This window comes from Nicotiana tabacum, chromosome 19, assembly GCF_000715075.1.
Source record: "Nicotiana tabacum cultivar K326 chromosome 19, ASM71507v2, whole genome shotgun sequence".
NCBI lineage: Eukaryota > Viridiplantae > Streptophyta > Magnoliopsida > Solanales > Solanaceae > Nicotiana > Nicotiana tabacum.
Window position 1 is genome coordinate 100,102,036 of NC_134098.1, and position 18,072 is coordinate 100,120,107.

At 32.9% G+C, this 18,072-nt stretch overlaps 1 protein-coding gene and 1 long non-coding RNA gene across 4 annotated transcripts; both read left to right on the plus strand.

Moving 5' to 3' along the window:
- Positions 1-361: 361 nt before the first annotated feature.
- Positions 362-4,132, plus strand: LOC107795690 (uncharacterized). The gene is made up of 3 exons (XR_001650208.2): positions 362-506; positions 1,298-1,488; positions 3,805-4,132. It is a non-coding gene; the product is annotated as an uncharacterized LOC107795690 (long non-coding RNA).
- A 2,815-nt stretch (positions 4,133-6,947) lies between these two features.
- On the plus strand, positions 6,948-17,582 carry LOC107795689 (SPX domain-containing membrane protein At4g22990). 3 transcript variants are annotated; one of them, XM_016618364.2, is made up of 11 exons: positions 6,948-7,053; positions 11,295-11,371; positions 11,757-11,877; positions 12,343-12,654; positions 12,887-12,991; positions 13,838-14,292; positions 14,512-14,813; positions 15,677-15,861; positions 16,342-16,532; positions 17,013-17,146; positions 17,232-17,582. In XM_016618364.2, the coding sequence occupies exons 2-11, from the start codon at positions 11,319-11,321 to the stop codon at positions 17,468-17,470; spliced, it is 2,097 nt and encodes a 698-aa protein (XP_016473850.1). In that variant the 5' UTR covers positions 6,948-7,053; positions 11,295-11,318; the 3' UTR covers positions 17,471-17,582. The 3 variants fall into 3 exon arrangements, with proteins under 3 accessions (XP_016473850.1, XP_075094370.1, XP_075094369.1); XM_075238269.1 differs by having other exon boundaries at positions 6,954-7,053; positions 11,757-11,901; XM_075238268.1 differs by lacking the exon at positions 6,948-7,053 and adding an exon at positions 10,402-10,606.
- Positions 17,583-18,072: the final 490 nt, after the last annotated feature.

Consider the following 18,072-nt stretch of genomic DNA (forward strand, 5'->3'; position numbering starts at 1 on the left):
GATGTCTTGACATGCACATGCCATTGGAAAAGGCAGAGCCATAGCTACAGGGAGCAGAACCAAGTGGCAGACCTCCTCGCAAAGGAAGGAGCTAGGAAGGAAATTTTTGATAGAATCCAATTTTTAGCAGTTCCTCTGGTGTTTGCAAACGATGCAGTGGGGGCGGCAGACATCTTAGGAACTGTATTTGAAAGAAAAACTAATGTTTGTAATATTAACACAATGCTAGATATTGATGACAATCTCCAAGGGAACCCATCCCTCCCCCTATAATGATGTAATTTTGTGAATATATATATATATTTCTATTATATAGAAGAGCGAAGATGGTCGACCATCTGAGGGCATTTTTGACTTTTCTTAATGTATAACAGACGCGTGATATTTATTGGCTAGCTCATCTGAGGTGTTCTTTATCGTTCTTCTTCATCTAGAATTTTCCCTCAGCTCAGTTCCCCATCTCCAGCGTCTTCGTTGTCTTCTCTGTTGGGTCTCACAATGTTTAGGTTGGTATTTCTCTGCAAGTTACTCTCTTTTTTGTTCTTCACTTTTTGTTGTTTGTTGCACTGGAGCTTTGCTTCTTCTTCCCCCTTTATTTGTTATGCATATTTCATTTTTATTTTAGTTTTCTCTTCTTCTTTTCCTTCTTCATTACCTGGTTTACAGTTTCACTATTGTTGCTATTCTTAACTTTTTAGTATATATGTTCGATCTCTTCTATATTTTCCTTGCATCTCTTTTACGATCATTGGAGTTGTATTGTTTCGTATTTACTTTGATTATTTTGGCTGAATTCCACACGTGTGTATTAGTTATTTTGCCTCATTTGCAAATGCAGGTTCCTTTTTATTTTTCTTCTTTAGGAATATGTGCTTATATGAGTTTTGTGAGTTTGACTTAGGATTTTATATTTTGGATTTTACCATAGAGTTCATTTTTCAATTTGTGGTTGTGATTGTTAAATCTAATTTCCTATGGGTTTTTCCCTAATGAGTCGGAAGGATTAGGAGTTCTATTAGCTAATAATTTGCTTTATTTTAAAAAAATAAAATTAAGAGCATTTGTTTTTATTTAATATCAGTAAATCCAGACAACTGTATCAGTAAGAAAAAAATTATTTTTCTTTTAACTTTCATTAAACAAAGGAATAAAAATGATTGTCGTATACATTTTGTTAAACTTATGTTTCTTCAGTGCATATTCTCAAATTGTTTGTCAATCATTATGCTCATCTCGGTATAGTATTATGCTCAATTGTTTAAACAATTAAATTAGCTGGAGTTTAACTTGCTTTCAGGAGTACCGGTGATACATTTGTCCTAGCAAGCACTTGAACCTTTGCAACCCTTTCATGGACCATGACCCTTTCCACTGAAACAATAATTATGCCTCAATTCCCACACAAGTCTTCTCTTTGATTGAGAAATTGCTGCAATTCAAGGGGCTTCAGGGCTGAAATGTTATTTTTGCTTGATTTCGTGGAGAAGGGTAAAATTTCTTGTTTTAAACTCTACGCAAAACTGTTTCATTTAATTTGCTTTATGTTTTGTGGATCAGCACTAATTGAAGATCTTCTTTGTTAAATAAATTTGACATCTGACATGGATCTTTCATTCTTTTAAATAAAAAAAAAAACCCGAAGAAAATGAGGAATACATGGGTCAAAGAGAAATAGATGTGCAAGCACATAAAAAATTCATCAATAATTCATTAATATTTGTACATCCAAAGGGACCTTAATTTTTAGTAGTTGTTTAGTGATTAAACATTCGACATTTGAGATTTGTGGAAATTTTGGTGATATGCCGTGAATAACAATGGTAGAAGCTAACTTATTAAAAATATATATATAACTAAAATAAATATTGTTAGAAGCTAAAAAAATGGACAAGGAATATCCCGATGTATGACTTTGACAACTGCTGATAGCACTGAAATATCTATTAGCTTCATGGTCTTCATTTGAAATTCATACTTTGATTATTACAGTTTCGTTATTCTATATTTGCATTTGTATTTTTGTTTATTTTTTGCTTCATGTTTACCTTTTTAATTAGAGTAGAGATAATAGCACTATTGTGGGCTCACCTAGAGGCAAAATATGGATATGCATCTTGAATTGAGCTGTCCATTTGGTTATCTTTTTCACCCTTTACTTGCTTATGTGGCTGCCACTGTGAATAGCAAGAATGCATTATTAACATATTATATCAGTTATCTTAATTTTCATGACTGCTGTATGGATAATTTCGTGCTGCATTTTAATATAAACATTTCATTTTTCTACTCTATTTGCCTCATAACAGTAAAAAAAAGGCAAGTATTGCACTTTCTCATTAATCATATTTCAATGTTGTTCTACTCCATTTCTCTCATAAAAGTAAAAAGGATTCAAGTAAAATAATTTCAGGTATGATAAGTAGTTGACACCCTCAAAGAACTCTCATGTGCTATAAATTGCAGACTATAATTTTATCTTCCCAACTTTGCACTCTAACTTGATTAAACTAAAAATTTACCTTAATTACTAAGATAAGTTTTAATATTGGAGCATTTGGACAGGGTATATTTCTGTCGGTATTAATTATGTGAAACATGAAATAAGGCTCTCTAGACTACTAAATAAACTATATCTTATTTTTGGAACTACAATCTTTAATTTAAGATTTTCTTTCACTTTAGATGTCAAGAACTTTATCTTAGCCTCTTTCTCCTAAAGTTATGAAATCTCCCAATGTTAATTTTCCAATTTAGATGCCTAGAGTTTGTCTTGGTGCCAATTGAAGAGGACATAGAAGTCTCCCAATTTTTTTAGATATTTCTAACTGCTTATATTATGATTTAGCCTTAGTTGAGAAGGACATAATTCGAAGAAATGGTACGATCTTTTTGGTGTAGAAGCAAATTTTACATGTATACATCTTGATCTAGGTCTCATTGTGTTTTTTTTATTTATTGCTTACTGTTTCTAAGATAGCAGTAGTATTGGGAATGCATTAACCGATCATGTTCTGCAAATAGTATCGGATTTCTGATCATATGACACTTAAAAACAAAGTAGGATAGACTCTTTGTGTAGAGAATGCAGCTAACACAATCTTTATTTTGTCATTTATATGGACATGGCAACTCTTACGTCTCTTGCCCAAAGTTGATGCACCATGGGTTTCCGCTAATATAATAGCTCTTGTCATTCAGTGAATGACCAGACCTCAACAATAAGTAGCAAAGAAACATAATTGCTTCTCATTTCTCATATTTGATGATTCGCTGTCTAGATTGTTGCTTTTATGTAATACATTTAGGACCACTTCATTTGTTTTTAATAATTGCAAGGATTTGATCAATACATGGACTTCTTCCAGCAAATGTATATGTACTGCAGTTGAAGTTTTATCGTTGCAGTATTTAGATAAATCTTGTACCATCTCAATGTTTAAGAAAATTTTGGTATGAATTTGTGGTATGAAACTTAATATTTCTGTTAGTTTCTTTCTGGAAATAAATGAAAGTAACTCTCTTACTTTTATTGTACTAAAGGGAAATGAAAATTCCATTTTTTTAGTAGGTGCTATGACAATTAGGGACAAGCACATACTTCAAACTCTAACACGCAAAAGAACAGCATATTAGAAAATTCTGTAGCTTCTTTTGCATTAGAGGAATATTAATGGTTGACTCTTCAAATGTGACTTACTGATCTGTAGTATTTATCGCATTCTTACTCAAATTTAATTCGGACTTACATAATTTCTATATGAGCTATCTTGATAAATTCTAACATAATTCTTCTTGTTAAGGCAGAGTTGGAGATGGAGAGAATCCAATATGCGAAAAGCAATATGCTTTACATGTTCGATGTCACGCCCACGTGCCTCCTGATTGTAATGGTTGGGTTTGGGTCTGCTTGTTGGTTGTGCTGCGTGAGCCTCCAGACACCTCCAAGCAAGCAAAGTTTTCGCGGTAATTACCGCGCTTGAAAAAAACTAAAAAATGTCTGCTAAAATGATTGTACATACCTATTTAGTGAAGCTTTATCCTTTGTTTTTATTTTATGATGTAACTTCTTTTGATTCATGAGAGCAAATACAAAGGAGGAAATATTTTTTGGTAGTGCAAAGTTCTTGCAATACACTATATGCTTGTCAACTGGGATATGAAATTTTGTACGTATGTAGTGTAAACAATTACATACATTTTCGCAACACCTTTTTATTTTTTTCGATAGGTTATCGCAACATCGCTTTGTTGGGCCCGTGCTCAGCACGGGCGTGCTTCATCTAGTATATATATAAAAAGAAGAAGAATTTTGATGCTGACCTTGCAAGTAAAATGACTCATAATTACATATATCCCATCTTTATTAACAGTAAAAAACATGAATTTGATGCTTGACTTTTAGTGAAATATAAGAAATATAAATATTGGAGATGGTAAGCCATATATATTTCAAATGGATAAGATTGATCAAGTGGGAGAGAATCTTTGATGTAGGTCCTTACAAATTAGTGAAAGAAGCCTCTGTCTTTGGACTCATGCTGCATTTAATTTGGGCAACAAACAAAGCAAATTCGACAATAACAAAAGAATAAAAGTACAACAAATTAAGCTCATTTTAGATAAATATCAAGTGATTACAATTAATATATCATATACTGTACCTGACTTAGCAAGTTGGACTTTCTTTGTGATCTTGTCGTGCACCTAAAGGCAAACCAAACACCAGTTTTTAAATACCTTGAACTAAACCTAACACACTTAATTAGTCATTGTTTAAGTTTAATTTACCAATGACCTGGACAAGAAGCTTAAAAAAAAAAATCCTAATCGAGCTATGAGTTTTACCCGTACCTGAGAAAATTAAAGTGGTCCTAGCTAGTTGTAATGTTGTTATTTTACCTGTGACTAATACTTTCTTGACAACAGTTAAACCTAAAATCGAATCTGAGAACCTCTGAGTTTAGGTTGGCTCTTTGTCTCTAACAAACGGAGACAAATAGAGTTTTATTAAATGATGAAAGTGTCCACGTTAATTTTGGTTGGGAAAATGATCTGATTTGGACCAGCACATATAGAAAAGGGAATACTCCTTTTTTTTTTCCTTCTACAAAGGCGTTGTTCCACCACGTACACCTAGATTATTTTATCAAGTAATTACCACCTTTCACGAGTATTTGTCCACCAAAATTATAGTAAATCATCTAGCATTTTTTATTTTAACCGAAATTCAAACCCTAATCTTTTATTATTTCCACCCATTATATTATTGACAAGGATGCCAGTACCGTTGGATAAGAAGAGGTATATTCCTTCGCCTTTAATGGATGCATATCATAGTCATACTATGAGACATATATATGCATAAAACAACTACTCTTATATCTAAGGTGATTTAGCCAGAACATATTACTATATCATTCTAGTATCTGAAATTTGAGCCATGAAGTTAACTTCCACCAATAGATTTTGTTGTTCATGACCAGTTCATAGGATTGCACTAATTGAGTCGTCCAGTTGTTAGTCAGTCATGAATTCATGATGCTGTTTTCCACTAGAAATTAATATATGCACAAATTAGATAGATTTACAGTACTCTCGGAGGCTTGTATGTACGTAAAAGAATCAATATTACGATCAAGATGAACCACTCAAAATGGTGGTAGTAGAGTTGGTACTGTCCTTTTCATTTATTTATAACAAAAAGAAAAGAAAGCCATTTTACTGGAGGTTCTTTTTCTCCTTTTATTTCTCCGTAAATCGTAATGTCGTAGTTGCAGTTAGAACGAACACGAATAAATCCAAAAATAAATTAAAGATGTGTTGATCGAGCTATGACTATCTGCATGATGAGTAATTGACAAGATGAAACACAAGACTGCAATTAAGCTGCAGTATGTAGTACGTACGTACAAGCCTTAAATCTCACGTAAAATGTGCCATGAATTGAATGTGTTGTATATGCACTGAATGTGCAACATAATGACGAAATAAGAGGTACATATATATATATATATATATATATATATATATATATATATATATATATATATATATATATATATATATATATGCATATATAATATCCTTCACGTGACTTTGCTAGGTGTACACGTTAAGAGGACCTTTAATCTCCTATCTCCTAATTAAGTCTTTCTTGATTTGCTAATTAAAATAACAAGTAAATAAGAAAATCATTTTAAATAGACTTGACAAGTAAAAAGGAAATATAGATGGAGTATTTCCTTATTAGCTTATTCCAATAAATTTGGTATATTTCTATAGCAATTAACTCTAAATCTTTTATGAGAAATCTTTATACTCCTTTTGCTCATTTTTAGTTGTCCACTTTGGACTTTTCGCACCCTTAAGAAGCAATAAATAAAAAATATATATTTTATATTTTTTTCTATAATAATAATAATAGCATTTTCAAAAGTCTTGAGAAATAATTTGGAAAATATTTAATGATAAGGGCAAAACAGAAAAAAAGATTATCTTTCTCTTTATTTAGTATAGTAGGCAAATAAAAGTGAAAATATATTTTTAATATAATGAATAAGTAAGAGTGAACGGAGAGAGTAATGACCATAAAAATATTATGATATATTTAAGATCACATATTTAAAAAGTGTTAACCACACAAATTAAATGTTATAATATATTTAAGAGCATAAGGCTATGTTTAAATTTTGTATTTAATTAGTCAATCTATATCAAACAAATTGAATTTGTTTTAACGAGTACTGTTATTTAATTTGTCCATAGTGGAAAACGTGTCCAATTCTTAGAGACTAATGAGTTACTTGGTTGTGAGCTGTCCTACTTTACCTGGCCCCCTGACATCCGGACTTACCAACCCCGCCCCCCCGTCCCCCCTCCCCCCCAATAGTAGTACACCTTCTCCTCCTCTTTAAGTTTCCTTACAAAACCCCACAAAGATTCTTGAATTTCACACCCTCACAGCATTTTTTCTCCATAAGTATGGACTCATGTCATTAGACACTACTGAAAGAGCATCAAGAATCAGTTCATTTACTCTCTCAGCTTTAAATTGTAAGCAAAACTGTACCCTTTTCTAACTGTCCCTGTATATATGTGCATGCATTTCTTCTTTCTGCTGAACATGTGCTTCTACTCACAAAAGCTCATCCAATGTCATATTTGATATGTACTCCAGTTTTTGAGTTTAGGAGCTATATGTAATACTCCACTATTCTATTTTAATTTTTAACCGATCTTGTTCATGATTAGCTGCATTTGCATAATCTCTTGTTTAATTTATGGTGTGGCTAAATGTACTAGATGTGGAAAAATTATTATTCATTTCAATGTGTGACCACTTAATTACAGTTTGTCTTAATCTGTCCATTTTTCCACCTTGTATTCAAGCAAAATCCAGCTACGTACTCCATTTTGTATGGGGTGGACCTGCTGCATGTTTTTGTCTCGCCTGCTTTTTATAATTTTTAATTTTATTTTTGAGTGGAAGAGGAAAATATATATAGAACTGGAGAGGATTTTTACTTTTTTAGTTCGTCGAGTTGAAATCCTATACTTTAATGTATGTTGAACCTTCATAATTGGCATGAGAGCAATTCTTTGTTATACATGGAAATTTCTAACTACAAAATTTTCCATCTCGTTAGTTTCTGGTTGTCTGCTCAATAATTGATCAGATCACCTGTAATAATTCCAAATACAATTGCATGTAATGTTGACTTATCCATTTTAGAATCATCAATGATTATAACCTTATGATGTATTGAATATGACTACTGACTAGGATATGTAATATGTTTTCTAAAAATAAATTATACACAATTATATACATATAATACTAACATATGCTATATATCCGACCCACCTGCTATTTTTAGCTCGGAGAACATTTAGCGCAATAACAAAGAGACATTTTTTTAAAAGAGGAAAGAAAAGGAAGTTGAGGCTATAAACAGCTATAAAATCAACATTAAAAAATCCCGGAGGAGACAAAAAGGGGATTATGTCCCAATATACGAGTTCCATGTGTAAGTCATAATTGAATATACAGTATTACAGTGTATCCAAAAACTAAAAGGTGCAATATGTGCCTGTCTCTTTCAAACAAAAAAAAGTAACCTAGAAATTTTTCTTCAGAATAATATATTAAAAGGAGACTATATATTCCCCTCCCTAAGCAGTAAGCATGGGGACCTTTTTACCATATTTGTTCGAAAACTAGACATTAATGATAGGTATTCAACATAGTTTTAAAAGACGTTTTCGGGGCGAGCCCTGGAGCGAGGAGCACCAAAAACGTTTCGGGCGATGGAGTGGGACGAAAGTCTCAATAGGCGTACGCCCAACAATTCGGGGCGTACGCCCGGGCGTTTGAGGCGAGTTTTTTTTAGTGAGGCGTAAGCCCTAGAGATTTTTTTAAATTAAAACAAAACTTGTTGAATAAGTCATTCATATAATACCCAAATTTTCAAAATTCAGCTTGGTAATTACTCAAAAGTTTTAAAAAGGAACTGAAATGTATTAAATTTAAAAGTCAAGACCTTTTTTATTGATTGAAACCCCAATTCATGGTATTTCCCAATTCTTTATCTTGTTCGCTAGTCTGCTAATATCTCCCAAAAGTAACGAATATTCAATTTGTTTTTTTACAAATACAAAGAGAACTACATTCTCCTTCATACCAGCACATTCAAAGTTCAAATTGAAGGTTAGTCATCCTTTTTGTTCCTCCATGTAGAAAACTTTATTCTTTTTTACTCAAGTTACTTGAACTTCTAAGTAGCGTATAATAGATTGTTTTGATTAATTTTTTGTGGGGACGAAGAACATATATATATATATAGTTTTCTTTATTTTTATGCAATTTTACATGTTTATAAATATTTACTGTAATTATATTATTTTATAAAATAGTAAAAATTAAATACCTATGGGGCTTACACCCCATGCTTCGGGGCTTACGCCTCGCTGAGTCATATGTAAAATAATTCGCCTTACGTCCACACCTTTTAAAATACTAGTATTCAATACTTAGGCATCTCCAACCATTGACTTCATTTTCTCTTTTCAAAATGGAGTAAAGTTACTCTAACAATTACTCTATTTTTTACCCAAAAAAGAATATTCCATTTTATATTATTCTCTCTCTTCAATATTATATTATTATCTTTTATTTAAATTTTATTTTCTTATTTCTACTAAATAAATTCTATATCTTTTTTTCTTTTTTATATATTCAATTTTAATGTATTTTTAATTTTCACAATTTTAGCAACATCTAATATTTTATATTCGTATCTTTCAATTTTAGCAACATCTAATAATTTTTATTTTCACCATTCATTTTTTGAGATGATTATATATTTTTTGTACAATTATAACCCATAATAAAATTAACTTATAATTTTACATAAAAATAATAAATTCACGAAAATTAATTTATCAAAATTATACGCTAAAGTTAAAATGTAAAATTAATATTATAAAAATATTACATAAACATAATTAGGTATATATAAAAAGATAAATTAAAAGAGTTAAATAATAAAAATAATAATAAAGTAATAAAAAATAGTAATGGAGGAGAAGAGATAGAATAGTGTTCCTCCAAATTTGGAGTGACACTATTCATCCCCATTTTGCCCCCAAAAAATGGGGGAGCATTGGAGCCAAATTTTTCTAAAAACTGACTGCATTATGGCAAAATGCAGCAGCGTTGGAGATGGTCTAATATCACTTCAAAATATAAATAAATTCCTCATCAAAATGTCCTTTTTGGCAAAACCAACAGTAGCAAAAAGAGAAAAGGGAATTACTCGCAAAAAGAAGTAAATGAGAAGTAATTTCTTAGTCAAACTGTATATGATTTCATATACTAGGGGTAAAAGATTCAATTCTCGTGAAAATGATTCCTCCCTTGGCTTCTCCTCTCTTCTACTCTGGCTTCTCATGCGAAAAAGAAAATGAGCAGAAACGGAGACGACAAAATATAAAGTTATCACTTCAAACTATAGCCACAAACTTTTAAATTTTGTTCTTTGAACGAAATCATTTATGGATCATGACAAAGACAAATATATGTTTAATTCTGTAACTTCCGAATGTTTCAATTGTAATGCATATATACTTCTTGCAAGCTAAAGAAAAAATTAAATTTAAATTTAGGTAATATACACACTTAAGACTATTAGGTCACCTTTATCTATTATAATAGCTAACTTGTCTTATTTTAACTTTATAAATATTCTTTTAGGTGATTTGATAATGTAAAATTTCTTTACATATAAAATTTAAACTCAAAATTATAAAAATTTATAAGTTTAAATTTTGTGCACGCCTTTTACGCCATAAGGTAATTTACACTACCCGTGTATAAATTTAAATCCAACATTTATTTCTCTCATATAGAAAGGGAGTAGAAAGATTATACGTGGGCATAGGTGATCGGGACTAGAAAGATTATACGTGGGCATATTGTCAACAAATTACGTGCGAGATTGAAGAGACCAATTTCTTGAGTAATTTCACTCTCACTTCACTACTCGTCGGAACTGCAAGAAACCCCTCACCCTCACAAATGCTCCCACTGCCCAGCTTTCCGGCGAATGTATGTTCCTATGTGATTTCACATGCATGCATATATATATATATATATATATATATATATATATATATATATATATATAGACACACAAAAAAGGGGGATATACCCTTTTAGTTCTGTCTTCTAGCAATGGAGATCTTAGATCCAATAATTTCCCTTTTTTCCCATTATAGTTGTTTCACAAAACCTACTCTAACGTGTTTTCTGTAAAAAAAATTTAGATTGTGCGTTTTACTCTAGTTTTCCTTTTAGTGTGTGGTTTCATAATTAGATTTTTCTAAATTTCTGGGTGTCAAGAGAGAGAGAGAGAAATAAAAACTTTGACTAGCAGAAAATATGGAAATTTTCCGGATGACTGTCGTTTTACAAAATATGTGATATTTGCATGTTTGCCACATGCATGTACATGCAATTGAGTTTTGGAGCATCTATTTTTGGTCTATGAGAAATATTTTAATTATAGAGTTCCTATTTTTCGACTTCTTGACTCTGAATCAGGATTTTAATTTGTTATGAATGGGATAAATCTTAGAAACAGTTAATGATATGTTTATATAATTGGAACACTTTGTTTGAATTTATATGAGTTTGTGTGATTACCTGATTTACAGATTTGAATTCATCTTAGTATACTTAATTAGTAGTTTGAAGTATCAGCTTTTGAGTCTTTAATCTTTTTTTGTATTCCCAGATTAACATTCCTTGCTTCTGAAAGATGGTTGCCTTCGGGAAAAAGTTGAAAGAAACACAAATTCAAGAATGGCAAGGGTACGTTTATCATTTGCCCCAAACCTTTTTCATTTTTCATGTGATGTTTCAAGGGTTAATTTTGTGTGTAATTCTATTTTTTGGGGGTTAAGTTTTCCATGGAACTACACAGAATATTAATTTAGTATCGTAACTATCAACTCATTTATTATTGTATTATTTTTATCCAGTGTTTTGCTTGCTATTGTACATAAATTCTATGCCGAAACAGGATCATGCACACTTGTAACAGAAATACCTTAAAATAGTTGAAAATATTTCATTTGGAATCATATTTGGGAAATGTAATTGATACCTAAAGTTTTTGCATCAATTTTGATAATATGGAATATTAGTATACCCCTGGGTAGCTTACCACTGTTATGGTTACATTGACTCCTTTCAGATATTACATCAACTACAAGTTGATGAAGAAGAAAGTAAAGCAGTATGTGCAGCAGATTGAAGTTTCTGAACAGAGCCGCGAGTATGTTCTCAAGGACTTTTCAAGGGTTTTAGATAAGCAGGTATAAATGAAGCACACTAGTAAGGTATAAGGATTTTATCGCTACTAGCAGATTACTCTTTTTGTGTGTTGTTTGTTATCAGTGAAGCACACTAGTAAGGTTCTTGGATGTGCAATCTGGAACCCTTTCATATTTTATCTATGATACATAGCCAGTAAAAGACGATCTAATGACAGAACCTTCTATACTTTGGGAGTTTGTTATTGGTGGCTCTTTGTGGCTGTATTTCACTCGAGGAACTTCATCATCCGTTGAAACTCATAAGAAAATATAACCTTTCAATGACATAAATCACATGTCAGCACTCATCAATTTGTTTACAATGGCACTGCTAGAGTAGTCACTGATAATCACGCAATGTAGTTGTCTCCTATTTTTGTGCCCCATTTATCTATTATTATCATATAATATTTTGGAGTAGTAGTTGTTTTAACTTAGATCAGTGTTCCGTATTTATGATGTCAGATTGAAAAGATTGTTTTGTTCCTGTTGGAACAACAAGGGAAACTGGCAAGTACGTTATCCATGCTTGGGCAAGAACATGATGTCCTGATACAGCAACAAGATGGTTCAAAATTATCCCAACTACAACAGTCATATGTAGAAGTAGGCAGAGAACTGCTACGACTTCTCGTTTTTGTTGAAATGAATGCCATTGGTGTGCGCAAGATACTGAAAAAGTTTGACAAGAGATGTGAGCATAAATTCACTAATTACTATGTCAAAACTCGAGCAAATCATCCTTATTCCCAGTTGAGACAAATATTTAAGCATCTGGTATGACAACTGAACACAACTTGTCTTTTCCTTTTATTTTTTCCTGGAGCATCGGCTTTTTTAAAATAAAAAAAGAAGTTCTTTACTAGCACATTCTGTTTTCTCAAATTTTCGTTAAGGATGCAACTTTTAGGATAATATCTATTTCCAACAGTATAAACTGACGTTATATGTCTTTAGTCTTTAGCATGAAGTCAAGAACAAAACTCACAACCATACAAGTCACGTGCAGGGCATTTCCGCTGTAGTTGGAACCATATCCCGCAATCTTGTGGATCTCCAAGACAACCGTGCGAGCTATATTTCAATATATGATCAGCCTGCTCTTCCACTTCCGGTTTTCTCTCCTGTCCTTCTATGTATAGTATTTCTTAATGTTATTGGTTATCCACTTTGGTTACATAGCTTGTTGGCCATAGTGCACGGGAGCTTATGAAGAATTAAATAAGATAAAAAGATAATTTATTGTAGGCATTTATTATATTCAAAAGGATGAGGTTTACTTATATTCATGTCACTCAAAATCATGGTTGATACAACTAAATTTGGTTCTATAAAGTAAATCCCACGGAAAAAAAGTTACCAGGGATACTTCTTGTTATTTATTTCCTAGTGAGACCAATTATATGTCAGAATACAGAAATAAATCTATCCAGTGATATTTATGCCTGTGACTATGCTTCCCCGGTGCCGAGGGTCTATGGGAAAACCTCTCTACCTTCACAAGGTATGTGTTTGTCTGCGTACACACTACCCTCCCCAAACCCCACTTGCGGGATTACACTGGGTTTGTTGTTGTGATATTTATGCCTCCCAATAGTTTGTATTCTATGCTAATTGAATTTTTTAGGACAATTTATAGAAAAGTCTAGGGATTATAGTGGAAACGTTGGACTTCTTGAGTTAAACTGATCTTATGTATTGTCTTATGTGGTGAAGCTAGAAATGCTTCATTCTCATGATGGAAATGTGAACTAAAGAAAATACCTGAAGCTTTCTGGTATCAGAAAGTAAATTTTCTTGAGGAAGTTATTGAAACTGCAATTTTGAAATAGTACTGACTGCAAAAAGTACAATTTTTGGAAAGAAAAGCCGAGCTTGTGGCTTCTATAAGTAACATCTACCTTTGATTCCATTGTTCCTGATTTGGTTGGTAAACAGAACATATTTCTATGCTGTGCAGGACCCTATCATCGAAGCTATTAATCATGCAGTGGATAGACTAACAAATTCAACTGATTTCCTTCACTATTTGGGAAAACACGCACTTATTTTACCACAAGAACTGCCAACTCCTTCCAAGGATCATGCTGCCGCTGAGAGATATCACTTGATGTCACTTCTGTTGAACTTGGCTAATGCATTCTTGTATATGGTTAACACATATATAATAGTCCCAACAGCAGATGACTACTCTTTGAGTCTTGGAGCTGCAGCAACTGTTTGTGGAGCTGTGATTGGATCTATGGCTGTTGCTCAGGTGTTCTCTTCAGTATATTTTAGTGCATGGTCAAATAAATCCTACATGAAGCCTCTTGTTTTCAGCAGCATTGTCCTTCTGATTGGGAATACCTTATATGCACTGGCGTATGATTTCAATTCGATATACATACTTCTAATCGGACGCCTATTTTGTGGGTAAGTTGTTATAGTGATTACTCACTAGAGTGCTGCTTCCTTTCTGCTTCATTACTCACTAGTGACTTTATTCTAGTACTCTTTCAGTTGGAATCATCTAGTTATTGATGTGCTCCGTGCTTCATTTCCATTTCATCCATAATAATACCATTAATTAGTTCGATTACATTTTCAGGACCAGGACATCTTTACCATTAGATGTTTTTTTTACTATTTCAGGCTTGGTTCAGCAAGGGCAGTTAATAGGCGCTATATCAGCGATTGTGTGCCTCTGCACCTGCGAATGAAGGCTTCCGCTGGTTTTGTAAGTGCAAGTGCACTTGGAATGGCATGTGGTCCGGCTGTTGCCTGCTTGCTTCAAGCTAACTTTAAGTTCATGAAGATCACTTTTAACCAAGACACTTTACCAGGATGGATAATGGCTCTTGCATGGTTTCTTTACCTATTATGCTTGTGGATTTCCTTTAGAGAACCTCCAAAAGAGGAAATGGTGAATGTTCTGCCACAAAAAGCCAATAGCGGTATGTCAGCTAGACTAACACTTCAGTATTGAATAATCATCTTTTTTTTGGGTTTGTTAACCTGATTGGTTATTCACCTTTTGAGAACCTTGTGGGAGTTTCTGAACCAGGCCTCCTAATTTCCTTGTCATAGAAAACTACAAGTTTCTTGTAAGATATCTAGTCTCATCTAGTCCCTATTTGTATGCATAGACAAGTTTAATGAACAATCTGTTTGAGTTATTTTTCAACAGTATTATGTGGTAGTTATTCATTTATATGATACACGTTCTTTCTTTGCTTAATGTGTTTCCTCTACAAAACATCTTTTAACTCCACTAGTCCTATAGAGAAACCTTTCTTCAGAAGTCACAAGAGTGTCATTTCATGTTGAGATCTTATCTGTGATAATATATAGTAGTATACAAAAGTGCATTTGCTACACTCAATACTTTGGGACCTCAATCATAGAGCAAAACAGTTTTTTATACGGTCTTCTTTGTCATGCACCTCATTTAGCAGAATGCCTGTTTCCACCTGTTAATAAAGTAACACTAGATATGTCATGATTTCATGGACGGCATTTCCTACTTTATGTTCACTTGGAACCTGATAACGTTCTTATTCAGTTCTTTAGCTTCCAGTAATGACTAGGACCTTTTGTTTACTGTGAGAAAATTTAGGATGCTATGTAGATCTGGTACTTACATTGGTCAAATAAAACAGATAAATGCCAAATTATTGGCGTAACCATGTGATCACGTTGAATAGTTTGTCTTACCCCATATTTGTGGCAGAATGAAGGCATAGTATATTTTGCAACTCCTTGCTAACCTTTTATAGTTAGAATTCCACCTGAAACATGCTATTATTTTGAGTCTCAGGGCAGATTGAAAATGGTTTAGTGCAGAATAGTATTTCCCAGCCACTTCTTTCAAGTGCAGAGGAGAAACAACAAGATGAAGATGAAGACCAAGATTGCGATAATAGTGAAGAATCTGCAGAGGAGATCCAAAAACCTGTTACTTCCATTGTCTCTGCGTATAAGCTGCTTACCCCCTCAGTGAAGGTTTGGGTTTCATTTGATTTCATCAAGTTTGATTTGGTATCTTTTGCGCTTAACAAAATCTCCATAAGAAAATCTTATGGAAGACAGATAGTCTGTTGACATCTGATGAAAATCTTCTGTACAAGCCATAATTATGTCAGTTTTTGGTGGAGAGACATTTTATCGTGCAGATTGTAACCATGAATTTCTTAGTACATGGAATCATTAGGTTCAGATGAACCGAAAGTTCGATGCTATTGTATAAGGAACTGTTGAAGTTAGAATAAATTGTAAATCTAAATTGGTTGTATCCATCACATTCTGTAGACAGCCTTGTAAAAATCATTCTCATAGGACATACTCAAAGTGGTAACCTTGGGAACACAATGGTGTCTGTCATCTTTCTGAGGGTTGTGCAGACTGAAATTGCATATTTGTCTCTTTCTTGGTCTTTTTAACAGGAACAGAGAACTGTTTATGCAGTCATAATTTTCTGCACAGGTTCAACTGCTCATATACTTTATGCTGAAGTATGCAATGGAGATTTTACTTGCTGAATCAAGCGTTGTCACCACGTACTACTTCATATGGTCAACAAGCAATGTGGCCATTTTTCTTGCATGTCTTGGGCTGACTGTCCTTCCAGTTAACATTCTTGTTGGAAGCTATCTCAGCAACATGTTTGAGGAAAGGTAAACATATATACAAGGTTCCTTTCTGCAGTTTCCTGACATTTTCATCAATAATATATGCATTCGCAGGGACAGAATGGGAAGAGGTAAAAAAAGAAAGTAAATCAGGGAACAAAACTTAATGAGTATCGCATTCTTTTCCATCGTACTATTGGTTAAATTAGCTACTATTCCTCCAGGAAAACAAATTGTTGCCTTCGCACTTTTCCTTTATCTAAGTCCAATGATTCTATAGTACTATGGGAATTGGGATAGCAGGTTATTAAGTACACTTTTATATTCAGATTATCATCTGTTAAATTTTATATTATCCATCATCAGCAGCTAGTTTTCCTTAATATCCCAACAAACTAGTAATATTTAAACTCTATTTTGCTTTGTCTAAGAAGAGCATCTGTATTTTAAGTGATACTTTATGGACCATGTTAAGCTTGTCTATTGTCTCTTGCTGATACACTAAGTTTAAGTGATTTCCTACAGGCAAGTCTTGCTAGCATCAGAAATCTTGGTATGCTTGGGAATAGTACTGAGTTTCCAAGTCATAATCCCTTATTCTGTACCACAATATGTCTTTTCAGCTCTTATCACATTTGTAGCTGCTGAAGTACTCGAAGGTAAACCGTGACAACACTAATGACTTCAACAACATAAACTCTAATCATGGCTAACAAAAAGGCCTTTGTTTCTTTAAACATGCAGGTGTTAACCTTAACCTTCTATCTCGAGTCATGTCTTCGAGGCTTTCTAAAGGAACGTATAATGGTGGACTACTTTCAACAGAAGCTGGAACCTTAGCTCGAGTATTTGCAGATAGCACAATAACCTTGGCAGGATACTGGGGAATGAGTAGGCTTTTGAATGTGACACTGCTACCTTCGCTATTTATCTGCATCTTCTCCATCATAGCCACCTGCTTCACTTACAATTCTCTCTATTGATCATCATCATATGAAACCTTTCTCTAGCTCTTGTACATAGTTACTACATGTAAGAGAACTATCTAACTTGAAAACTACCAATATAAAGTTATAGTATGAATTTCGAAGTCTATCGTTTTTAGTAGCTCTTAATTTCCATTCAATCAATTTCAGGTGATATAAATAGTATCTTATCAGTTCAAGTCCCATAAAACTTGTCATCTTTTTGCGCTTTTTGGTCTTAAAACACCATGAACTGCAATGTTTTAAGCAATAACCTGCAATCAAGTAAAATGACTCAAAAAAGAAGGAATAATTGGTATAATTTTGATTATACTTGGTTGGCTCATGGGGCAGGAGAACCATAGAACTGCAATTTGATTAGTTTTTTTTTTTTCCATGAATAGTTTTTAAAGGAGTTATATTATTCTAATAACATTAAAAACAAATTTTACTTCCACTGTTAATGTTTGTGTGTGTTTAGATATGTTGACTTTGAAGTTAAAAGAAACCTAATTAAACTTATTTAGTTAAAGGCTAGAAGAGAAGGTTAATCGTACTTTTGGTCTCTCAGATATTGTTAAATTTCTATTTTGGTTCTCAAAGCATGTAAATTTTGGTCT

What these genes read in the sequence shown, in the direction of transcription:
- LOC107795689 (XM_016618364.2), top strand. Translation starts at nt 11,319, where the DNA reads ATGGTTGCCTTCGGGAAAAAGTTGAAAGAAACACAAATTCAAGAATGG. An exon ending in CAAGGGTTTTAGATAAGCAG is followed by an intron (nt 11,878 to 12,342) that starts GTATAAATGAAG and finishes TTATGATGTCAG; the next exon opens with ATTGAAAAGATTGTTTTGTT. An exon ending in AGCCTGCTCTTCCACTTCCG is followed by an intron (nt 12,992 to 13,837) that starts GTTTTCTCTCCT and finishes TATGCTGTGCAG; the next exon opens with GACCCTATCATCGAAGCTAT.